This window comes from Procambarus clarkii, chromosome 56 (assembly GCF_040958095.1).
Source record: "Procambarus clarkii isolate CNS0578487 chromosome 56, FALCON_Pclarkii_2.0, whole genome shotgun sequence".
Lineage (NCBI taxonomy): Eukaryota > Metazoa > Arthropoda > Malacostraca > Decapoda > Cambaridae > Procambarus > Procambarus clarkii.
Genome location: NC_091205.1, coordinates 12,943,302 through 12,969,549, shown reverse-complemented (window position 1 = coordinate 12,969,549; position 26,248 = coordinate 12,943,302). Strand labels below are relative to the sequence as shown.

The window sequence follows — 26,248 nt, the reverse complement described above, 5'->3', positions numbered from 1 at the left end:
GAATTACAGTATTTTTAGTAGAGTAGTAAAATATAGGTACAGTAAGTAATATGATACAATGCATTTTTATTGTGTACAAGAAAAAAAAAGACACTGACGCAAACGCCTCTTGAAGGTCACCTCTTGCAACGAATCCAACGCTCCAACGAACTGGGGGTGGTCCCATATAGTACGTTGAATCGAGGTTGTACTGTATATTATCACTGAGGGAGTATACTGTCACTGAGGGACGACCAAATCAAGGGGTTGACCCCTACCAGGCAGGAAAACAAAAAGAAAAGAAAAACCTCTGCAAGAGGACAATTTGCCCAGGCGGAAAAGAACCGGCCGCTATGAGAGATGAAAACTAGCTGCACAGTACCCTACGCCCCAACCACAGACGAACACTATTCCCCTACCCAGGGGCAAGCAGGGGAGCAATAAACACCCTAGCTGACTCCAACGGCGGTCAATCACTGAGCAGCATAAGACAGCAGAGGTGAAACCTAAGAAGACTTGTGGAATGTGGCTTCAAGCCCTAAGGGTAGTACTTACATGGCATCTAGAGAAGGCAACCCTTGGTGCATGCAGCCCGAGTACTGAAGAAATTACTCCTAGCTCGCACACTACCAAAGAGACAGCACCACACCACAAGGCACAGAACTGGAATATGCTGGAGCCAGAGACACGCGACCTTGCCAGTATCACATCAGCCACAGAACTGCAGGGTAGATAGCCGATTCGGGGGGTCTGAGGGCTCCCTATTCCTCCCTTCTCTTTCCCCCTCTTTTTTTTTTTTTTTTTTTTTTTTTGAGATATATACAAGATTTGTTACATTCTTGTACAGCCACTAGTACGCGTAGCGTTTCAGGCAGATCCCTGGAATACGATCCCAGCCGCGAACAATCGTTTTTTCATCCAAGTACACATTTTACTGTTGCGTTAAACAGAGGCTACAGTTAAGGATTTGCGCCCAGTAAATCCTCCCCGGCCAGGATACAAACCCATGACATAGCGCTCGCGGAACGCCAGGTGAGTGTCTTACCACTACACCACGGAGACTGTAAAAGACTTTCGCGAGAGAAGGGAAAGGATGTCCCCGAAGGAACTAGAACAGGCAATGAAGCCAAACCTCACCCGGCTGGTAGACTATCACGGCAAAGTTCAGACTCCCACACAAACCCTTGAGCAACCGCCTTGTGAATTGGGAGCCCCCCAGAAACAGGCGGAGCCACAGCTCCGCCTGTTTCCGCTGGCTGCAGAGCCGCTGCTGTGGCTCTGCAGCCACAGCAGAGCCACCGGAGGGAAGGAGGGACAAGGAAGTGGTCTGAGAGTCCCACACTAAACCCAGCCAAGACCAAACCTGAGAGGGACCCAATGGGACTTCCTCCAGTTCACCAGGAACCCGAACCCGGTGAGCTGGGAAAGAATCAAATCCCTAGTGAGCAGACACGTGGACTGGCTGGGAGCCTACACCAGCCAGTCGTCGAGGTAGGCCAGAACCCGAACCTCTAACAGACACAAACGGGCCACCATGATTCGGGTAAGGTGTGTGAACACGCAAGGTGCCAGATTCAAGCTGATTGGAAGGCAATGAAAGTGATAAGTCAGAAGCCCCACAACAAAACCAAGCCAGTCCCTGAACCCTGGATGAATCAGGACATGCCAGTATGCATCCCAGAGATCCAGGGACCCCATCCAAGCACCCAGCTCCAAAAGAAGACGGACCTGAAACAGAGTAGTCATTCGAAAGGAGAGGCAATAGACCTAGGGGTTCAGATGAGACGAGTCCAGAATTAACCAGAGGTTCACACAGTCCCGTTTCAGAACTGGAAACAGGCGGGAAACCCACTTAAGGAACGAGGTTGTTTTGACCAAGTGCAAACGAACCCACTCCAAGTTGACCCAACAGAGCTCAGAAGAAGCAGCCTGCCCCACCAGCCCCAAACACCCCGAATGAGGAGCGGTCACCCAACGGCACTGTAGGCCGCAAGAAACGACCTGAAATGCCCACGAATCATGGGACCAGGCATGAGCAAACAGCATGAGCCTCCCTCTTATCACCCCGTCAATGGGACAAACAGCGAAAGGGCTGATGCCCCTCACCAGAAACTGACTGACAAGCAGAGCGGTCACCGAGACAACCAGTCTTTGTCAGTTCCAAAGGCTGTGCTGGCTCCAAAATTGGCACCACTGGCCTACCACGACGGGAGGAACCCCGAGCCCTGACATGATCCTTCCAGGAAGGCCCCCCCTCCCCACGGGCTTCCCAGAGAACCAACAAGTTCGACATGGGACGACAACTAGAAGAGGCCGCTTGCAGATACTGCCCCGCTGCAAACTCTAAAACAGCAAAGGGGAAAAAGGCATAGAAAATCTAAGAGCCAGAGCCCATGTGGAATCCTCAGACTAAGTGAGCACCGCCTGCTAGCACGCAAGAGGAGAAGCAAAGGACAGAGACACTGCCTCCCACAGGATCGGTGCAAACAACTTCAACAGAGCAGCCGACACCCGCAACCCCGAGACCAGCGCACCAGACCCAGGATCGGCCCCAAGTGCCTCCATATCCTCTTTCAAGCCAGTCCAAAGACAGCTTGAGAAGAGAAAAGAAATGCAAGATCGAAGTCAATTGGCCACGGGCGCGCAAGTCTGTAGATACCAAGGCAGCCAGCTGAAAGGAAGGGGAACCTGTACCTGCTTGATACCTGCTTGATAGGGTTCTGGGAGTTCTACTCCCAAGCCCGGCTTGTGGCTAGGCTTGACTTGTGAGAGCTTGGCCCACTAAACTGTTGCTTGGAGTGGCCCACATGCCCACATATCCACCACAGCCCGGTTGGTCTGGCACTCCTTGGAGAAATTATTTTATCTTGAAGATGCCCACAGTTGTTCCAGCAATATTTCTTATACACGCTGGGAGAATGTTGAACAACCGTGGACCTCTGATGTTTATGGTGGTCTCTGTATGGCTCCCCGGCTCTTCACTGATTCCTTTCTGCATTTCCTTCTATATCATTCACTCCAGTTTGATGTTATTTTACTGAGTAGATTTGGGACCTGGCCCTCCAGTATTTTCCATGTATATACTATTTGATATATCTCTCATCTCCTTTCCAGTGAGTACATTTGGAGAGCTTTGAGATGATCCCAATAATTTAGGTGCTTTATCGCGTCTATGTATGCCATATATGTTCTCTGTATTCCCTCTATTTCAGCAATCTCTTCTGTTTTGAAGGGGCAAGTAAGTACTGAGTAGTACTCAAGGCAGGACAAATACAAGTGATTTGTATAGTACAACCATTGTGATGGGATCCCTGGATTTAAAAGTTCTCGTAATCAATCCTATCATTTTTCTGGCCGATGCAATATTTGCTTGGTTAATGCACCCAAAACGTTAAGTCGTCAGACATCATTATTCCCAAATACTTTACATGCTGCTTTCCTACTATTGGCCAATTTGATTGTTTTGTACCCTGTATTATGTTTAAGGTCCTCATTTTTACCATAACTGAGTACCTAAAATTTATCACTGTTAAACATCATGTTATTTTCTGTTGCCCAGTCAAAAACTTTATTAATTGAAATTTTTTATTGAAATTTTTTAATGTCTTCAGCAGAGATATTTTTCATGCTTAATTTTGAGTCATCTGCAAAGGATGATACGAAGCTGTGACTTGTATTTTTGTTTATATCTGATGCAAGGACTGTACCCTGAGGTTCAGAATTTTTAACTGCATTTGGACTCAATTTTATATAGTTGAGTGTTACTCTTTGTGTTCTGTTCGACAGAAAACCGAGTGTCCTGCGTCCTATTTTACTGGTTATTACCATTGACCTCATTTTCTGTGCTATCACTCTATGGTCACATTTATTGAATGCCTTTGCGAAGTCTGTGTATACCACATCTGCATTTTGTTTTTCTTCTAATGCCTCAGTGACTTTGTCGTAGTGGTCAAGTAGCTGTGAGAGGCACGATCTTCCCGCTCTAAATGCATGATGGCCTGGGTTGTGAAGGTCATTGGACTCCATGAAACTGGAGACCCGACTCCTGATCACTCTCTCAAATACTTTTATTATGTGGGACATTAGTACAACTGGTCAATAAGTCTTAGCCAATGCTTTGCTCCCGTCCTCCCTTGTGTAGAGTCTGCTGCTTTAAGCGGATCTGGTATCTCCCCCATATCCAAGCTCTTCTTCCACACTATACTGAGTGCCTGTGCTACTGGCACCTTGCATTTCTATATAAATATTGAATTCTGTGAAACTGGACCCAGAGCTGAGTGCATGGCATGTTTTCAATTTCTCTTTCAAAATCTGCCACGCTTGTGTTGATATGAGTTATATTTACAGGGGTTTGGATATCATGCATAAAGAAGTTGTCCGGATTTTCCATTTTCATGCCGTTTATTGGAGCGCTAAACATGTCCTCATACTGCTTTTTTAGGATTTCACTAATTTCTTTGTCATCCTCCGTGTATGAACCTTCACTCGTACAAAATAGGTCCAATATTGGCAGTGGTTTTTGCTTTTGATTTTGCATATATGAAGAAATATTTTGAGTTTTTCTATTTCCTGAATTGCTTTCTGTTTTAATTGCCTTCCTTCAATCTGATGCTCGATTTCTTCAATCACTGTTTAAATTATTCCTTCTTTGTAGGGTAAGTCGTGCCTACTTTTTCCTTTTTTTTTTTCCTTCTTTTATAGTGTCGTCTGTGTTCTACGCTGGACCTCTTTCTGGCTTTCTTCAGAGGAACATATTTCAGACAGACTTGATATGCTTCTGAAGTCAGTTTTTCTATTCTTTTGGTAGGATTTTTATTACTTAAACCGTTTCCCATGGAATGTTTGTAAGTTCCCTGTTTATTGTTACTTTATTGTTGGTGTACCAACCCTGTGGTACTCCACTTGTGATATTCCTCCAATCTGATACATTGCCTCTGATTACTGCCCTCATTTTTCTATCAATTAGAATTTTTTTTATCCATGTTAGAAGCTTACCTGTCACCCCTCCAATATGTTCAAGTTGCAGAACAACCTCTTATGTGGAACTCTGTCGAAAGCCTTTTTTTAGGTCCAGATAGATGCAGTAAACCCAACCATCTCTTTCCTGTAAAATCTCTGTGGCTCGGTCATAGAAACCGAATAAATTCGTTACACGGGATCTTCCAGATTGAAAACCATAGTGTCTGATATTACAGTGGTACCTCGGAATGCGATTGTCCCTGTATGTGAGGTTTTCGGAAGGCGAGGTGTATTTACTCCAAAAATTTGTCTCGGAAGGCGATGGTTACTTCGGGAGGCGAGTTTGGACGCGAGTTTGTTGATACGCGTACAGCCGACCTAGCGCGTGGTGGTTCGGCGATCGTCGCCCCTCTGCCCCGCTGCCCCTCAGTTTACCATTGTCTTGCGCTCAGTGACTACCCCCACATCAATTCTTGTCGCGGATTTTCAGTGTTTTGTTGGATTTTTGGTGATTTGTCTATACAATTTGTTATTATATATCTCACCATGAGTCCCAAGAAAGCCAGTGGTAAGGATAAAGGCCAGAAAGCTCATGTGAGGATGACAATAGAGGAGAAACAAGAGATCATTCGGAAGCATGAGAACGGTACACGTGTTGTTGAACTTTGTAGGCAGTACAACAAAGCCACATCAACAATATGCACTATACTTAAGAAGAAAAATAAGATTATGAGTGCTAATGTGGCAAAAGGAGTAAGAACATTAACGGCACAAAGACCACAAATACTTGAAGAAGTGGAAAAGTTGTTATTAATTTGGATACACGACAAGGAGTTGAGGGGTGATAGTGTTTCGGAGGCCATGATTTGTGAGAAAGCCAGGGTGTTGCACGAAGACCTTCTAAAGAAGACCCCTGCAACGAGTGATGCAGATAAGAAAGAGTTTAAGGCAAGCAGGGGCTGGTTTGAAAAATTTAGAAAGAGAAGTGGTATCCATAGTGTTACAAGGCATGGGGAGGCAGCCAGCTCAGACAAACCAGCCGCTGGACGATTTATTGACGAATTTAAAGAGTTTGCAGAGACTGGGGAATACCTACCGCAACAAGTGTTTAATTGTGACGAAACAGGACTGTTTTGGAAAAGAATGCCTAAGAGGACATACATTACCAAGGAGGAAAAATCCTTGCCTGGACACAAGCCTATGAAAGATAGGTTTACGCTTGTGCTGTGTTCAAATGCGAGTGGCGATTTGAAAATTAAACCCTTGCTAGTGTATCATTCTGAAAATCCAAGGGTTTTCAAACAGTATAATGTGCAGAAAACCCGTTTGTGTGTGATGTGGAAGTCTAATAAAAAAGCATGGGTCACTAGGCTTATTTTTTCGGAGTGGGTGAATGAAGTGGTGTGCCCTGCCATAGAAAAATATCTGCAGGAGAAACAATTGCCACTCAAAGCCGTGCTTCTCCTTGACAATGCTCCTGCTCATCCTCCAGGCTTGGAAGATGATTTGATGCCTCAATACAATAAATTCCTCACAGTTAAATTCCTTCCTCCTAACACCACTCCTCTAATTCAGCCTATGGACCAGAAAATCATAGCGAATTTTAAGAAACTGTATGAAAGGGCACTTTTCCGGAAATGTTTTGAAGTGACTGAAGCCACAAACCTCACCCTCAAAGAGTTCTGGAGAGAGCATTTTAACATTTGTAGTGCTTTAAAACTCGTTGACAAAGCCTGGCAAGAAGTGACTCAAAGAACCCTGATCTCTGGCTGGAGAAAATTGTGGCCTGAAGGTGTGAGAGAACTATACTTTGAGGGGTTTGAGCCTATAAATGATGCGCCTATTGTTGAGGAAATTGTTAGTCTAGGCCAGCAAATGGGCTTGGAATTGGATGGTGATGATGTGGAGGAGTTGGTGGAAGAACACAACGAAGAACTGACCACCGAAGAACTCCTAGCCCTTCAACAGGAACAGCAAGCCAACACAGCAGCGAATGATTCTGCAGTGGAGGAGGAGGTGGCAGCAGCACCAACAGCACCAGCGAGTGTCCCTTCTGCAGTAATTAAGAAGGTGTGTCAGATGTGGGAAGAGATTCAAACAACTATTGAACATACTCACCCAGACAAAGCTGTAGTAGGCCGTTGTCTTAATCTTTTCAATGACAATGTGATGCCTTACTACAGAGAGAGCTTGCGAAGAAGGGAAAAGCAAGCTTCCATGGACAAATTTGTGGTGAGGAAATCGAGCAGTGAGCCTCAACCAGGACCTAGTGGCACTCAGGTTAAACGTCCCAGGGAGAGCACACCAGAAAGGTCCTCACTGCCTGATGTGATTATGGAAGGGGACTCCCCTTCCAAACAGTAACTCCTCTCCTCCTCCCCCCTCCTCACCATCTTCCATACGCCTACAGCACTCGACAGCAAGGTAAGTAATAACTGGAACATAGTTTTGTAGGTTTATTTAGATGAATTAGGTAAATTAGGTATAAAAATTTAGTTTGATGTGGGGTTTTTGGGGTAGTCAGGAACGGATTAATTCATTTCCCTTTATTTCTTATGGGGAAATTAACTTCGGAATGCGAGTTTTCGGAAGGCGAGGCGTCTCCAGGAACGGATTAAACTCGCATTCTGAGGTATGCCTGTATATCGTTTTTCTCCAAGTGTTCTACCCATTTACTTTTAATTATTTTTTTTCCAACATTTTGACTATTACACTTGTCAATGATACAGGTTTAGAATTGAGGGGGGTCTTCCCTGCTGCCACTCTTGTAGATTAGAACAATGTTAGCCTTTTTCCAGACATCTGCTATGACTCCTGTACACAGGGATGCCTGAAAAATCAGTTGAAGTAAAATGCTGAGCCCAGATGCACATTCTCTCAGAACCCATGGTGAAACTCCATCTGGCCAACTGCTTTGTTCTTACTTAGTTCCTTGAGCATTTTTTCAACTTCGTCTCTAGACACTATATGCTCTATGTTGTTCTCTGGAATTCTTATTGTGTCTGGTTCTCTGAAGATTTAATTTTGCACAAATACACTTTGTAACTTTGTTTATTGTTTCACACATTTTATTTTCATTTTCAGTGAATCTGTTTCCCATTTTTTAACTTTGAATGTTATCCTTTACCTGCAATTTGCTTTTGATGAATTTATAGAAAAGGCCTAGTTCCATTTTACATTTGTCCACTATCTCTTTCTGCCTCTCTCCTCACTGTCGTGTAGTTGTTTCACGATTCTTTGTATCGCTGGTATGTTTGAGGGTTTGGCCTCTTCCTATATTGATTCCATTTTTGAGTCTTTTTGGTCTCTGGCCCTCCCAATTTCTGTTGAACCAAGCCTGTTTCCTAGTTCTGCATCTCTGTTTTGGTATAAATTTGTTTGTGCCTTTATCATATATTTCACAAAACTTTACAAATATCTCATTTACTTCCTTGCCTAACAGCAATTCTTTCCAGTCAAATTCCTTAAAGAAATTGTTAAGTTCCCCATAATGTCCTCTCTTGAAATTAGGTTTTTCAACCACTTCATCTTCCTCATTCTTTTGAAGGTAAAGGGAGCAGGAGTCCAAACACATGGCAGCAAATGGGAAGTGAAGTGAAATCCTTCAGGAGTCAGGTATAGAGAAAGATCTAGGGATTTATATTACACCGAACCTGTCCCCCCCGTCCCCAAAAGCCCACATCAAACAGATATCATCAGCGGCATATGCTAGATTGGCCAACATAAGAACTACCTTTAGAAACTTGTGTAAGGACTCATTTAGAACCTTGTATACCACATATGTCAGACCAATCCTGGAGTCCATACATAGTTAAACACAAGACAAAGAGAAGATTCAGAGGTATACTACCAGACTAGTCCCAAAGCTGAGAGGTATGAGTTATGAGGAAAGGCTATGGGAATTAAACCTCACATACCTGGAAGACAAAAGAGTTAGGGAGGAGAGACATGATCACCACCTACAAAATTCTCAAGAGAAATTGACAGGGTGGACAAAAACAAATTATGAATAGTGGAAGTCAAGTCCTCAAATGCACAGAGACGTTAGAAAATGTTTTTGAAGTGTCAGGGTAGTTAACAAATGGAATGCACAATGCAGTGTTGTGGAGGAGGCAGACTCCATACACAGTTTCAAATGCAGATATGATAGAGCCCAACTGGCTCAGGAACCTGTACACCCGTTGACTGACAGTTGACAGGCGGGATCAAAGAGGTGAAGCACAGCCCCCACAGGCACAACTAGGCGAGTACAGTACAGGCAAACTGGGTGAGTTTACATAATTCAGTGTTTCCCATGTTATGTTAGGACACTTGCTTATTGCTTACTCTCACGGTGCTGATCTACCTACTAATGAAGATGGTAAAACAAACTTCTTGGTAATAGGAAACACGTTGAGACTGATATGCTGTTGTTGCTTCTTGCACAGCTTTGCCCATGTGCTTCCCAGCCTCAGAGAGGAAGCAAGGGGAAAATTATTAAGACTTTTCTTCCTTGTAAGCAGTGTCTCACACAAATACATAACATTATTTGTTCTGACATGTAACAGTCAATGCATTAGCACTGAGGAACTATGAAAGGGGGATACCCAGGAAAAGCAGTTACTATATGGTTACTTACTTGATTAACTCTTCTCAATGACTGAGTTCCCACAAGAAAGTTAATTTTTTCAGTTTCAGCAGTGTGTGCAGCCAGTGCCCGTGCCTGAAAAATACCAGTGTTGTTAGCTTAAAATAAAATTAGTATACAGAATGTACCAAATGCAAATTAAAAAATCCAGCATTGCATGTATTAAAATGCTAATTTCTGCACGAGCCCTGGTGGCTCCCTGAAGCTACAATGCTAATATAGTGCCAAACTAAAAAGTGCCATAGAGTCATGAAGTTCTTTTTGGCCTACCGGAGACCATGAGAAACTGGTACCTGCTTGATGAGGGTTCTGGGAGTTCTTCTACTCCCCAAGCCCGGCCCGAGGCCAGACTCGACTTGTGAGAGTTTGGTCCACCAGGCTGTTGCTTGGAGCGGCCTGCAGGGCCACATACCCACCACAGCCCGGCTGATCCGGAACTTCTCTTAGAAAACAGTCCAGTTTTCTCTTGAAGATGTCCACGGTTGTTCCGGCAATATTTCTTATAGTCGCTGGGAGGACGTTGAACAACCGCGGACCTCTGATATTTATACAGTGCTCTCTGATTGTGCCTATGGCACCTCTGCTCTTCACTGGTTCAATCTTGCATTTTCTTCCATATCGTTCACTCCAGTACGTTGTTATTTTACTGTGTAGATTTGGGACCTGGCCCTCCAGTATTTTCCACGTGAATATTATTTGGTATCTCTCTCATCTCCTTTCTAGAGAGTACATTTGTACGATCTCAATAATTTAGGTGTTTTATCTCGTCTATGCGTGCCGTATATGTTCTCTCTATTCCCTCTATTTCAGCAATCTCTCCTGCTCTGAAGGGGGAAGTGAGTACTGAGCAGTACTCGAGACGGGACAACACAAGTGACTTGAAGAGTACAACCATTGTGATGGGATCCCTGGATTTGAAAGTTCTCATAATCCATCCGATCATTTTTCTGGCTGACGTGATATTTGCCTGGTTATGCTCCCTAAACGTTAGATCGTCGGACATCATTATTCCCAAATCCTTGACATGCTGTTTTTCTACTATGGGAAGATTCGATTGTGTTTTGTACCCTGTATTATGTTTCAGATCCTCATTTTTGCCGTACCTGAGTACCAGAAATTTATCACTGTTAAACATCATGTTATTTTCTGCTGCCCAATCGAAAACTTTGTTGACATCTGCTTGTAGTTTTTCAATGTCTTCAGCAGAGGTAATTTTCATGCTGATTTTTGTGTCATCTGCAGAGGACGACACGAAACTGTGACGTGTATTTTTGTTTATATCAGATATGAGAATAAGGAACAGTAACGGTGCAAGGACTGTACCTTGAGGTACAGAGCTTTTAACATCACTTGACTCGATTTTATCTGATTGACTGTTACTCTTTGTGTTCTGTTCAACAGGAAATTGAGTATCCAGTGTCCTACTTTTCCAGTTATTCCCATTGACCTCATTTTCTGAGCTATCACACCATGGTCACATTTGTCGAACGCCTTTGCAAAGTCTGTGTATACAACATCTGCATTTTGCTTTTCTTCTAGGGCTTCTGTGATTTTGTCATAGTGGTTGAGTAACTGTGACTGTAACTAACTGTAACTTTTGGTCCCTCAATAGAGGCGAAGAGAGCAGTGGTACTATGATAAAATTGTCAGTGAATTGTAATCATGTCTGCCACCACTAGGGAAAGCATCCACGTCAGTGAAACAAAACAGACCACGGCTGGTTATGAGGAAAGATAGATGCCTCAAATCGCCACTCTCCCAAAATGTAAACAAAGATAAAAAATTAATGAAACTAGCACAGTTTTGTTTGCTCTAACTTCCCCCTCCCCCAGAACTGAGAGTGGTGCCAGTTGTTCCACCCTCGGTTCTGTGATGATAGAAAAACCACCCCAGACTCCCTAGAGGAGGATGTCAAGGAGCCACTGGGTTTCACCCAGAAACTGGAGTTTCATTACATTCAATGTTGGTTTTCTGGGTGGGGTCTTCAGTTCGGTTGCAGCTCTTCGCTGTTGTCTGCGCATCTTGGCCTCTGTGGCCGTGGGCACACTTTGGATTACCCAGGTTCCCTTCCTTCCTTCCTATTACGGTGTTCGGGTCTCCAGGGTCATCTGCAGGGACCTTTGGTTTTGCGTGTTATCTCTTTTTGAGTTAGGGCGTGTGGCATCCGCCTCCCAGGTCCTTCCCTCTTTTCCTAATCTCTGGTGAGGTAGCCCCGGGAAGCCGACGGGGCACCCCACAGAAAACCAGCATCGAATGTAATGAGACGCCATTTTCTGGGTGAGACCCAAAGGCTTCCCGGCATCCCACCCTCCCTCCAATCGGCGGTGTTTTCGCAATACACCAGCCTAAGAACGGCCTATATGGGGCTGTACCCCGGTCGTTATTTCCGGAGCTCCGGAAAATTTTTTACATTTATTTTATATTATGATGTAATGCTCCAGATGTATTTTTTTGACATCCAGCCTAAGAACAGGAGGTTAGATCGCCGACACAGAGGTCTGGAGCTCCCCCATTCCCCTCCCGGGGAGGGGGAGGGATGTGCAGATGGCGACGAGACGACGTGATGATTTCATGGTAATTGCTAGTTTTCATTTGGGGAATTCTGTCCACTCGTTCGGCTTTCGATAGCAATGTTTTCACCAGAAAAGGAGTTTGTTTTCGGGCGCTTATCTTTCTGGGTGCCAGACCCGGTCGATGGTAGACAGAATACTTCCAACCACACAGGGTTTCTATAGGCCATTGCTCCCCTTGCCTCTCTGAGGAGCCAGGTTCTGGCTCGTGGTCCCCGGTAGGCAAGAACTCCATGCACTTTGATGACAGAAAGCTAATATTTACATATCAGCCTGGATAGCTCCAGGGAGCCGACAGGGCTCCCTTCAGAAAGCCCTATCTGACACAGCATATGGTGCACCCCTAACAAGAACCAAGTGTCCACCACCTTGCCACTGGCAAGGGGAAAAACAAAACAGAGCTTGATTTTGAGGGATTCAATGAAGAAAGCATTGATATTAGCAGTCTACATAACAAGTTGGTAAATTTAGATACTATAGTGAACTCTCATGTAGAAATAATTAGTAAATTGAAAGAAAGTAATGACCATTTGAATAGCAAAGTTTTATGTCTTGAGGGTTTAGTGAAAGACTTGCGCAAGGATAAGAATCAATTGGAAACAAATTGCAAAGCCATGGAAGAAGAAAATAAACTCTTAAAAATAGCTTTGGAAGAAGTTAAAGTAAATTTAAACATAAATGACTACAATAGGTTAGGCAAGGAAATTCAACAGGAGAAACAGCTTTTGTCAGCACAGATGGAGGAAGTTACACAGGGAATAGAACAGTGCAAGAAAGATATGCAACTCACTTATGCACAAGTGGCCAAGGAGAAGGAAAAAATAGAAGAAGCAGTAAAGGAAGTCAAACACTGCAGCAACCAAGATAAAACAAACATTAGGCTGGAAGTGAGAAAAGAATTGGCATCTAACCCGAAGTTGGTGCAAAACACAGTTGATCGGAGTAAGTCCCTGATCATTTTTGGCTGCAAAGAAAAGGCGATAACATCTAGGTCAGAAAGAGCTGTAGAAGAAGCTAAAGTAGTAGATAAAACTGTTGGCCTCGTGGAAGGTCTTACAACCATAGAGAATGTGTGCAACTACAGGAGAATAGGCAGGTACGTAAAAGGGAAAGATCGACCTTTGAGGATCACCCTAAACGGTGCCAAACAGATGGAAGAAGTACTAAGGAATGCTAGAAAACTGCAAAGTGATGAGGATGGGAAAGGGTGGTCGTTAAGACGAGATCTTTCAAAAGAAGATAGAGAGAAGCTGAAACTGAACCTCGCAGAGGCAAAACATTTAAATGAGAGCAGGAATGAAGAAGAAATAAATTCTTTTTCTACAAAGTGATAGGGGTAGGCAAACCAGTAAAGTGGTACATAAAGGCAAACCAACAAAATCAATAGAGAGAGGGGGAGTGAAGAATAAGGAGAGGGGGAACAAGTTCCTGAAGATTGCATACACCAACATAGATGGAGTGAGATCGAAGATACTGGAGTTAAGTGATGTAATACAGCTGCAGACACCAGACATTGTTGCACTCACAGAGACAAAACTTGAAGATGTTATTTTAAATGAGATCATATTCCCAAGGGGCTACTCAATTTGGAGACAGGACAGAAAAATTAGGAAAGGCGGTGGCGTTGCTGTGCTGGTAAAAGAACACCTAAAGGTGAATGAAATAATGACTGCCAATCCACAAGAAGTTGACATAATAGCACTAGAGATCTGCCATGAGGATGATAAACTAATGATAATAAATGCATATAGTCCACCGCCAAGCAGCACATGGTCAAAGGAGGAGCTAGATAGTAAACGTGAAGGTCTTATAACAATAATGAGAGAGATTATAGCGAGAGCGGATAACGATAGATCACGACTGTTGATAGTCGGTGACTTCAACTTGAAATCCATACACTGGGAAGCATATGAAGCTAAAACAGAAGATTTTTGGACCTGTAAATTTGTAGACCTCATCCTGGAAACATTCTTGTATCAACATGTTAAACAAGCTACGAGGATGAGGGAAGGGGATGTTCCCTCCATGCTAGATTTGATATTTACCAGGAAGGAGGAAGAGATATTTGACATTCAGTACCTTCCTCCCTTGGGTAAAAGTGACCATGTCTTTTTGGGAATAAAGTATGCAATGCGTTATAAGCTAGAAGAAAATAAGGAGGTTGAAGCAGTTGAAAAACCAGACTTTAGGAGAGGACATTATGGTGACCTTAGAAATTTTTTTAGTGAGTATAATTGGACAGACTTGATGCTAGGCAAGGAAGTGAATGAGATGTATGTCAAGTTTTGTGAAATATATGATAAACGCACAAAAAAATTTATACCAAAACAGAGATGCAGAACTAGGAAACAGGATTGGTTCAATAGAAATTGCGAGAGGGCTAGAGACCAAAAGACACAAAAATGGAATCAATACAGGAAGAGGCCGAACCCCCAAACATACCAGCGATACAAAGATGCGAGAAACAACTACACGGCAGTGAGGAGAGAGGCAGAAAGAAATTTTGAAAAAGGGATTGCAGACAAATGTAAAACAGAACCAGGTCTATTCTATAAATTCATAAACAACAAATTGCAGGTAAAGGATAATATTCAGAGGTTGGAAATGGGAAATAGATTCACGGAAAATGAAAAGGAAATGTGTGAAACACTAAACGAAAAGTTCCAAAGTGTGTTTGTACAAAATGAAATCTTTAGGGAACCAGATACAATAAGAATTCCAGAGAACAACATAGAGCATATAGAGGTGTCTAGAGACGAAGTGGAAAAAATGCTCAAGGAGCTCGGTAAGAACAAAGCAGCTGGCCCAGATGGCGTTTCACCATGGGTTCTGAGAGAATGTGCATCTGAGCTCAGCATTCCACTTCACCTGATCTTTCAGGCATCCCTGTGTACAGGAATCGTAGCAGACGTGTGGAAACAGGCTAACATAGTTCCAATCTACAAAAGTGGCAGCAGGGAAGACCCCCTCAATTATAGACCTGTATCATTGACAAGTGTAATAGTGAAAGTATTGGAAAAACTAATCAAAACTAAATGGGTAGAACACCTAGAGAGAAATGATATAATATCAGACAGACAGTATGGTTTTCGATCTGGAAGATCCTGTGTATTGAATTTACTAAGTTTCTATGATCGAGCCACAGAGATATTACAGGAAAGAGATGGTTGGGTTGACTGCATCTATCTGGACCTAAAAAAGGCTTTCGACAGAGTTCCACATAAGAGGTTGTTCTGGAAACTGGAAAATATTGGAGGGGTGACAGGTAAGCTTCTATCATGGATGAAAAATTTTCTGACTGATAGAAAAATGAGGGCAGTAATCAGAGGCAATGTATCGGAATGGAGAAATGTCACAAGTGGAGTACCACAGGGTTCAGTTCTTGCACCAGTGATGTTTATTGTGTACATAAATGATCTACCAGTTGGTATACAGAATTATATGAACATGTTTGCTGATGATGCTAAGATAATAGGAAGGATAAGAAATTTAGATGATTGTCATGCCCTTCAAGATGACCTGGACAAAATAAGTAGATGGAGCACCACTTGGCAAATGGAATTTAATGTTAATAAATGTCATGTTATGGAATGTGGAATAGGAGAACATAGACCCCACACAACCTATATATTATGTGAGAAATCTTTAAAGAATTCTGATAAAGAAAGAGATCTAGGGGTGGTTCTAGATAGAAAACTATCACCTGAGGACCACATAAAGAATATTGTGCAAGGAGCCTATGCTATGCTTTCTAACTTCAGAATTGCATTTAAATACATGGATGGCGATATACTAAAAAAATTGTTCATGACTTTTGTTAGGCCAAAGCTAGAATATGCAGCTGTTGTGTGGTGCCCATATCTTAAGAAGCACATCAACAAACTGGAAAAGGTGCAAAGACATGCTACTAAGTGGCTCCCAGAACTGAAGGGTAAGAGCTACGAGGAGAGGTTAGAAGCATTAAACATGCCAAAACTAGAAGACAGAAGAAAAAGAGGCGATATGATCACTACATACAAAATAGTAACAGAAATTGATAAAATCGACAGGGAAGATTTCCTGAGACCTGGCACTTCAAGAACAAGAGGTCATAGATTTAAACTAGCTAAACACAGATGCCGAAGAAATATAAGAAAATTCACCTTCGCAAACAGAGTGGTAGACGGTTGGAACAAGTTAAGTGAGGTGGTGGTGGAGGCCAAGACCGTCAGTAGTTTCAAAGCGTTATATGACAAAGAGTGCTGGGAAGACGGGACACCACGAGCGTAGCTCTCATCCTGTAACTACACTTAGGTAATTACCAGAAGGCCTCACCGGAAGCCAAACGACTCATTCCCAGCCAGAAAGGAAAGAGCCAGCAGCAACCCAGCAAAGCACCCACAAGGGTTAAAACAAAAAGGCTCTTAGTTGGGGCTTTGTGACCAGTACTCATTGGCCCGGCTGGGGGTTGTTGACCTCTTTCCTTTGTCGGACAGAAAGTGCAGTTTGGGATTTTGCAACTGTGTGGTAGGCTCTGCAGGAATTGGTAGGTTTGGAATCCTCCTGGCTCTGTGCTCCAGCTCCTTTCAGACTCTTTCCTTGTGATTCATTATCTTAACTGGGGGTTTCTTCGATCCTTGTCTAATTGAAGCTGGTTGCTTCGAGTGGGTCATCTGCCGAGTTCTCAGGGATTTGGCTGTCCGTGCCATTCACGTTCTGGGAGTGTCCAACGTCCTGCTTGATACCCGCTTGACGGGGTTCGGGGAGAAGTTCTACTCCCCAAACCCGGCCCAAGGCCAGGTTTGACTTGTAGGAGATTGATCCAACAGACTGATACTTGGAGCGGCCCGAAGGCCCACATATCCATCACAGCTCGGTTGGTCGGGCACTTCTTTGAATCACTGTCCTGCAAACTGTTCAATATTTTAAGTTTTGATATCAGCAAAGTCATGCCTGGATTGCAGTGTTGTTAGCCCTGTGGCCCCAATTATTACTAGTATGAGGTCAACCAAGTTCTGGAATGACTTTTTCCCAGTGTTGAACTTTCTCCAATGCAGCTATGTTTTTCTGAATATGAGGTCTCCATGCTTGAATACAATAATCTAAGTGAGGGTGAACCAAAAATTTCTACTGTTGAGTAGCTACCTTCTTTTCCTTGAAGTCAAAGATACGCTGGATTATACTTAAGGTTTGGTTAGCTTTGTTACTGCAGCTTCTACTTGTGGTGTAACTTTTATCCACCGAGCTGCGCCGAGTTTATTGTGCCGTTCCCCATGCGCATGAAATAAAATGTTCCCAAAAATTCTTTTTTCTTCGTAAAATGATAAATTCCCTTCCCTGAACATGTCTATGTAAAAATAAATACCAAATTCCACTTACTTTGGCTGTGGGGACGTGGACAAGGTGCGCTGTGACGTCATCAGGGACTGGTCCCCCGTGCGTGACTCGCCCAGACACGGTCGCGCGGGCCATTCAAGCACCGGGTGTTGCCACAAATATATTTTCAATTATTTGTTCTATGTATTTCCAATGCGGTTTTATTTGATTTTTATCGTATATTATGCATATTTGTGTTCTTTACAATATGTATACAGTAGAACGTTCATAATGTTATCTTGAGATCTTGAGGTTATCTTGAGATGATTTCGGGGCTTTTAGTGTCCCCGCAGCCCGGTCCTCGACCAGGCCTCCACCCCCAGGAAGCAGCCCGTGACAGCTGACTAACACCCAGGTACCTATTTTACTGCTAGTTAACAGGGGCATAGGGTGAAAGAAACTCTGCCCATTGTTTCTCGCCGGCGCCTGGAATCGAACCCAGGACCACAGGATCACAAGTCCAGCGTGCTGTCCGCTCGGCCGACCGGCTACACGGTCCATGGAACTGTGATACATGTCACAGTAATGTGTCCACGATAAATGTATATTGTCGCAATATTACCTGTTAAAAATTCACTAAAATTACAATATGTACAGTTTCACACACTATTTACACAGTAATATACTGTATTACACACTCAGTACATCGAAAGTGAGTAATAATCAATGAAGTAGTCCATAGTACACAGTGCGACTTCGCTCTCATTGCACCAGGTACAGATAGATTTTCGCTTCCTGTTTCTTCGTTATGTGTGCTTGCAAATAACGCACTCATGTACACCCTTGGCATTAGTACCTGAAGGTGGTATGTAGCCTAGCTTGTAAAATGTAAGGTAGTCTTGAAAAGATTACAGGAAAAGATCAATTTGTAAGGTAGTCGTGAAAAGATCGCTTTGTAAGGTCCCACACAGAAAGAGATTCAGCAAGCCTCAAAGAGAGTCTGTCAGTCAAGAAGAGATTCAGCTATTCTTGAAAATATCTATGGAAAACACCACCATGGAAGCCGCTAACACTGTTCATCTATGCTACTTGTATCAGATGCATCATCACTGAATGCAGAAAACGATTCATCTATGTATCATCTAAATAAATTGGAGAGAGCATAGGTGGGCAAAGTGGAGCTCTGAGCTACAACTGGATATGCTCGCTGTATCGTCCTCATAGGTGCTGTATCACTTGCATCCGACCTTTGTGTTAGGTCCTTATTGTGCCTAGCTTCACCAATATTATGACCCTTATGTTCTTCAAACAATAAGGTTTGAATTTCACCGACAGCGCGATCTTTCAACACCTCGTCGGAGAGGTGTTTGGGAGCCAGAGGCACGTGTGCCACCCATGGTTGCTCACTCAGTACTAACCCAGCCAGCAGCCCTTGGGCATTCTGGGAATTTTTTCCAAGATGGCTGCCTCTCACTGGAGGTTCTAAGAGTCCATTTCGTACACAACCAACCTCACACACATTTAGAATGGGTACGAAAAAATCAAAAAGAGTTTTCTCAGATGGCGCAGTTTCCCACCGACCGAGAATACTCGGTTGGCGCAGTTAAGTGGTTAAGGAATGATGATTCTAACTCCAAGGTCCTTTTCTTCATCAATCTGCTGCAAGGCAATGTTGTTAATTTCGTAGTTATGGCGTGCATTGTTTATAGTGTTACTAGAAACAGAAGTTTATAAATATCATTAAAAGTTGTACACCATTTGTTAAATCTCCACATAATCTACCCCTAAGAATTCCACATTTCAGAAAGTTCTAACCGAGTCTAACTCCAATAGTAGTTCAGTAATAGATGCTCTTGAGATACACCTCAGATCTTTCACACCATCGATGTTCACCCGCAACACTAACACTCGAAGAATCGAGTGTTCGACTACATCGAGAATCGACTACAAGAATGTAACAACTCTTGTATATATCTCAAAAAAAAAAAAAAAAAAAAAGAATCTAGTTCTTCTCACAAGACACTACAGCCTCATCACAGACCAAACAGCAAGATTCTGGCAGTACTCTAGCTACCAATAGAAACAACTGAATTAAAGCTACAAGAATCATACACAATCCAAGAGAGACAAAGAGAGCAAAAGGGCATCAGTGAAAGAGAGAAATCCAAAATATGTTTACCTATGCAAAATCAAGATAAAAAAAAAACTACATCTAGTATTGGGCCCCCCTGCAAAAGGGAGATGGTATTTTCACAGATGACAACAAAGAAATGAGCAAAATACTGAGGAATCAGTACGACACTTTTTTTTTTCCAGCGAGCCACAAAACACATTAAGGGTTGATAACCCAAGTGAAATTTTCATGGATGTGATGCCAACATCAAATCATATATTAGATGTCACCCTATCCCCAATGGATTTTGAAGAAGCCATAGACAGTATGCCTGTGCACTCTACATTAGGCCCTGATTCTTAGAACTCCATATTTATCAAGAACTGTAAAAAAAACTACTGTTGCAGGCCATTCACATTCTTTGGAGGCAAAGTCTAGATGGTGTTATTCCTGACATACTAAAAACAGCAGAGATAGCACTACTCCCTAAAGGTGAAAATAAGGTGGAGGCAAAAAATTACAGACCAATAGCAATAACATCACATATCTTAAAAAATCTTTGAAAGGGTGCTAAGAAGTAAAATCACAAAATACATGGAATCACAGCATCTCCATAACCCTGGACAACATGGTTTCAGAACAGGGCACTCTTGCCTATCACAGTTGCTGGACCACTATGACATAGATGCCAGATGACAGATGCCATGGAAGACGAGCAAAATGCTGATGTAATTTATACTGATTTTGCAAAAGACTGACTAATGTGACCTTGGTGTTATTGCACACAAAATGGATTTAAAAGGAATTACCAGGAAAATAGGCAGATAGATCTACAATTTCCTGACTAACAGAACCCAATGTTTAACCCTTACACTGCTCAGGGGTCCTTGGGACATTTACACCCCTGTGCGCAAGAAAAAAAAAAATTCAAAAAATTTTTTTCGTCTTCTAAACATGTTAATTTGTGTCCCCTGAGCACGGAAAAAATAAAAAAAAATCGTAGGCGACATATTTTGGGCGCAATTGACCGAGGAAGTCTGGCAAAAAGTGGGCGTTGACAGAGCGGTCGTCAGACCCGGTCAGCGTCACCCGCGTTGACAGATGGGAGTTGCCACAAAGATATTATTACCTAATTGTTTCAATGTCTCCAATTGATTTTTTCTTAGTTTTTTTGCAGTAATATTATTCAATAGTGTGTATTGTAATATATTTATATAATAAAAGTGGTTAATAATCGCTATACTCAAAAGTATGATGTGCATATTAGTGATTCAATTATTATGTTTATAAAACAATTAACAAATAGTTTTGCTGCTATTACACTCTATACACAGGTTATATATAAGTATTGGCATGTTTTGGTCACCATAACGAACCACTAAGTTGGTATTGAGAGTCGAAAAGAAACGAGGAGTTACCGCCACACACCAGCCAGCCACTCGCTGCCACGCCCTCCACACACGCACTAAACTTTCTCCCCCAACAATACCAGTTGTGGTGTTATTACACTATATACAGACGTTATATATAAGTATGTATATATTTTGTTCACCACAACTGTACAGCTAAGCTGATATATCTTGAGGTTATCTTGAGATGATTTCGGGGCTTTAGTGTCCCCGCGGCCCGGTCCTCGACCAGGCCTCCACCCCCAGGAAGCAGCCCGTGACAGCTGACTAACTCCCAGGTACCTATTTACTGCTAGGTAACAGGGGCATTCAGGGTGAAAGAAACTTTGCCCATTTGTTTCTGCCTCGTGCGGGAATCGAACCCGCGCCACAGAATTACGAGTCCTGCGCGCTATCCACCAGGCTACGAGGCCCCTATATAGTTCCTATATAGTTAGTTCAAGCACTAAGTGTCGTCGCTATACACAGATGGCGGCTGGCGGCTCCCTCACTCATTCAAGGTCACACGCACTAAACTTTCTCCCCCAACAATACCATTTGTGGTGTTATTACACTATATACAGACGTTATATATTAGTATGTATATATTTTGTTCACCACAACTGTACAGCTAAGCTGATATAGTTAGTTCAGGCACTAAGAGTCGTCGCTATACACAGATGGCGGCTGGCGGCTCCCTCACTCATTCAAGGTCACACGCACTAAACTTTCTCCCCCAACAATACCAGTTGTGGTGTTATTACACTATATACAGACGTTATATATAAGTATGTGTATATTTTGTTCACCACAACTGTACAGCTAAGCTGATATAGTTAGTTCAGGCACTAAGAGTCGTCACTATACACAGATGGCGGCTGGCGGCTCCCTCACTCTTTCAAGGTCACACGCACTAAACTTTCTCCCCCAACAATACCTTTTGCAGTGTTATTACCCTATATACACATATTATATATAAATATCTACATGTTTTATGCACCGTAACTGTACACCTAACCTTGTAGTGCGCCCAAAGAGCATAGTGGCCACCCTCTAAACAGCTAGACAAATCGTGCAGACGATGTCACCTCCGTCACCCATATGGCTCCTCCCAGCATAATCCTTTTGCCGTTATTACACTAATACACACATTATATATAAGTATCTACATTTGTGTTCACCTTAGAGAACCACTGACCTGGTATGGTGAATGCAAACAATAACAGGTAGCCACACAGTCAGTAAACGATGCTGTCTCCCTCCGTCTCTCAGCATCACTCCTCCCACAGCGCTAATTATTACAACAGTCCTGCTATTATCACAACCCTGGTTATTTATATCACAGTCATTGGTCATCTGTAATATTGTCATCGCTAAATAATAACAATTATATATTTATTTTGACATTTTTCGGCGATGCTGTGGTCACAAGCTGAACATCAATGCTGTTCGCTCATGCTGCGTGCGCCGGCCTTGGTTGCTCCAACAGTACTGTGCCTCTCACACCTGAGAATATTGCCCACGATTTTTTTTTTAAATGGCATCTGTTTACAAGAGCCCTGAGGAAGCTACTGTGAACCCCGTGTAGCCGCGGGCCATTTGAATCAGGCCTGGCACCCTATGGCGTATATATACGCCATGCGCACCATGGGACATGTTACTCAGGGCGTATATATACGCCATGCGCAGTTTAAGGGATAATACAGTAGTCAACAAAATAGAATCCAGACTATCAACCGTGAAGAGCTCAGTTCCCCAGAGTACTGTGCTTGCTCCAGTACTTTTTCTCATCCTCATATCAGACAGACAAGGACACAATCTATAGTATTGTATCATCCTTTGCAGATGACACTAGGATTTTTATGAGAGTAGACAATATATGAACACAGCAAACCTTCAATCAGATGTAAATCAGGTATTTCAATGGGCTACAGAAAATAATATGTAATTTAATCAAGATAAGTTCCAGCTACTGTGCTTTGGAAAAAAATAAAATATAAAAACAGAAACCATGTACAAAACACAGTCAAATCATAACATAGAACAAAAAAGCAATGTAAAGAATTTGGGTGTACTTATGTCTGAAGAGCTTACCTTTACAGAACACAATAAAATAGCCGTCACAACTGCAAAAATGACAGGTTGGATAACAAGAACTTTTCAAACTAAAGTTGCTATATCAATGATGATACTCTAAGATGCTAGTACTCTCTAAAGTGGAATGCTGTTGTACAATGACAGCCCTTTTAAAGCTGGAGAAATTGCTGACCTGGAGAGCATGCAGAGACCTTTTACTGCTAGAATCCACTCAGTAAAGCATCTAAACTACTAGAACCGATTAAAATGCCTAAATCTGTACTATATTCTCTTGAGCGCAGGTGGGAGAGATACATAATAATTTATACGTTGGAAATATTAAAGGGGCTGGTCCCAAACCAGCACACAGAAATAACACCACATGAGACCAGATGGCATGGCAGGATGTGCAGAGTAACTCCCGTTGAAAAGCATAGGTGCAATTGGTACCCTGAGAGAGAACTCTATGAACATCAGAGGCCCGAGACTGTTTAACACGCTTCTACTAAAGATTGCATTTTATTTTATATATACAAGAGTTCTTACATTCTTGTACAGCCACCAGCACGCATAGCATTTCGGGCAAGTCCTTAATTCTAATTTTCACATGCACACATCCCTAGGAAGCAGCCAGTAGCAACTGTCTAACTCCCAGGTACCTTTTACTGCTAGGTGGACATGGACATCAGGGTGAAAGAAACTCTGCCCATTTGTTTCTGGCTCTGCTGGGGATTGAACCCGGACCTTTAGGACTACGAACCCTGGGCGCTGTCCACTCAGCTGCCAGGCCCCTAAACTCTTATCAACATAAGGGGTACTATATAACTGCCTGACCCCTTGCAATGTTCAAGAGAGAACTTGATACACACCTCCAAAGGATACCTCATCAACCAGGCTGTGATTCATACATCAGGCTGTAAGCAGCCACCTCCAACAGCCTGGTTGACCAGTCTAACAAAGAGGAGGCCTGGAATGCTAAGCCCAGAAACCATCACAAGGTAAACAACTGTTGATACCGGCTTGATGGGGTTCTGGGAGTTGTTCTACTCCCAAGCCCGGCCCAAGGCCAGGCTGTTGTGGGGGTTACATCATAGGAAAGAAAGTGTCGAAAGAATGGCCAATCTGGGAAGACTATGTAACGGCATCCTGGGGAAAAAGACATTAGTAACTGGCCTAAGGAAACCCACAGTAAGCCCAAAGCTTCGTGTCCCCAGATTGGGAACTATATGGTAAACCATATATAAATTTTGTTGCCTCATATGGGACAATAGGCCTTCTGCAATTTCATTTATTAATCCTAACTGCTCAAGAAAATGCTAGTCCAGTGTACTGTGTGACCTCTCCTGATCCCAAGGTACTGCATTATTTGCATGTTGTTTATTTATTTATTTATTTATTTATTTATGCATATACAAGAATGTACATTGGGAATGTGAGGATACATAATATGGTAATTACAGTCTTGTAAAGCCACTAGTATGCGCAGCGTTTCGGGCAGGTCCTTAATCTAAGAAAATTTCAAGGAGGTAAATACTTGCAAAATTTATAGACAAAAAAATGATAACAGTTACATGGAATGAAAAAAAGAAGATGAGAGAAAATTGTAGGTACAGTATATTAAAGCACATAGGTAGCTAAGATTGATTGCAATGACAGCTTGAATGGTAGTTGACAAAAATTGGTAGGCACAATACAGCAGAAACAATATAAGATTGATTGCAATGACAGCTTGAATGGTAGTTGACAAAAATTGGTAGTCACAATACAGCATATGGCTAGCACATAAAAGAGGACAGCAATGAACACAATGATAAGGTTGTTTGATACTACATAAAAATTAGGAGATTGGGTAACACTAGGTACAGAGCAAATTTAAAGCTCAGTGTAGGAAACTAAGAAGATGAAATTAGGTACTTTTTGGTTTTGCTTTTAAATAAGGCAAAAGTTTTACAGTTTTTCAATTCACTAGGGAGTGAGTTCCATAGACTAGGTCCCTTAATTTGCATAGAGTGTTTACACAGATTAAGCTTGACCCTGGGGATATCAAAGAGATATTTATTTCTGGTGTGGTGATAATGGGTCCTATTACATCTGTCCAGGGAGAGTTTCAGAGCATGGTTTGCATTTAAGAACAGGGTTTTGTAAATGTAGTTGACACAAGATAATGTGTGGAGGGAGTTAATATTTAGTAAGTTTAGGGATTTAAACAAGGGAGCTGAGTGTTGTCTGAAAGCAGAGTTAGTTATTATTCTGATAGCAGATTTTTGCTGTGTGATGATGGGCTTAAGGTGGTTTGCAGTGATAGACCCCCATGCACAGATACCATAATTAAGATAGGGGTAGATTAGTGCATAATATAGTGAGAGGAGAGCAAAGTTAGGAACATAATATCTGATTTTGGAGAGTATACCAACTGTCTTAGAGACTTTCTTAGTTATGTGTTGAATGTGGGTGCTGAAGTTGAATCTCTTGTCTAGGAATAGGCCAAGAAACTTGCCATCATTTTTATTACTGATGTTAATGTTGTCCATCTGTAGCTGAATTGCATTTGATGATTTGCTTCCAAATAAGATGTAGTAAGTCTTTTCGATGTTTAATGTTAGTTTGTTCGTTGACATCCATAAGTGGACTTTTTTTAATTCATTATTCACAACATTATTTAGTGTATGTGGGTTGAGGTCTGAATAGATAAGGGTAGTATCGTCAGCAAACAATATAGGTTTGAGAATATTAGAGACATTAGGCAGATCGTTTATATATATAAGAAATAGAAGAGGTCCTAAGATACTGCCCTGTGGCACTCCAACGGTAATTGGTAGAGTGGAAGAAGTTGTATCATTGATGGTTACATATTGGTGTCTGTCACTAAGATAGGATCGGATGTATTCAAGGGCAAGGCCTCGGATTCCATAATGCTGGAGTTTAAGTAAGAGGTAGTTGTGATTAACAGTATCAAAGGCTTTTCTTAGGTCAATGAAGAGTCCAATCGGAAACTCATTTTTGTCAAGGGCTGAGTAGATAACGTCAAGAAGACTAATGATTGCATCGTTGGTGCTCTTTTGGGACCGGAAGCCAAACTGGCAGGGGCTGAGTATGTCGAATTTTACGAGGTAGGAATAGAGCTGTTTGTAAATAATTTTTTCAAATATTTTTGATAGAATGGGTAGATTTTATATTGGTCTATAATTGTTTATGTCCGCCGGATTGCCTCCTTTATGGACTGGCGTTACTCTTGCTTTTT

At 42.4% G+C, this 26,248-nt stretch overlaps 1 protein-coding gene across 1 annotated transcript in view; it reads right to left on the bottom strand.

Annotated features, from left to right (window-relative positions):
* The window catches only part of LOC123770836 (EARP-interacting protein homolog), a 214,410-nt gene that overhangs the window by 184,760 nt on the left and 3,402 nt on the right, over positions 1–26,248 (bottom strand). The window contains exon 2 of the mRNA XM_045763010.2: positions 9,557–9,640. Within this exon, the coding sequence (XP_045618966.2) occupies positions 9,557–9,640 (84 nt within the window). The remainder of the gene's footprint in view (positions 1–9,556; positions 9,641–26,248) is intronic.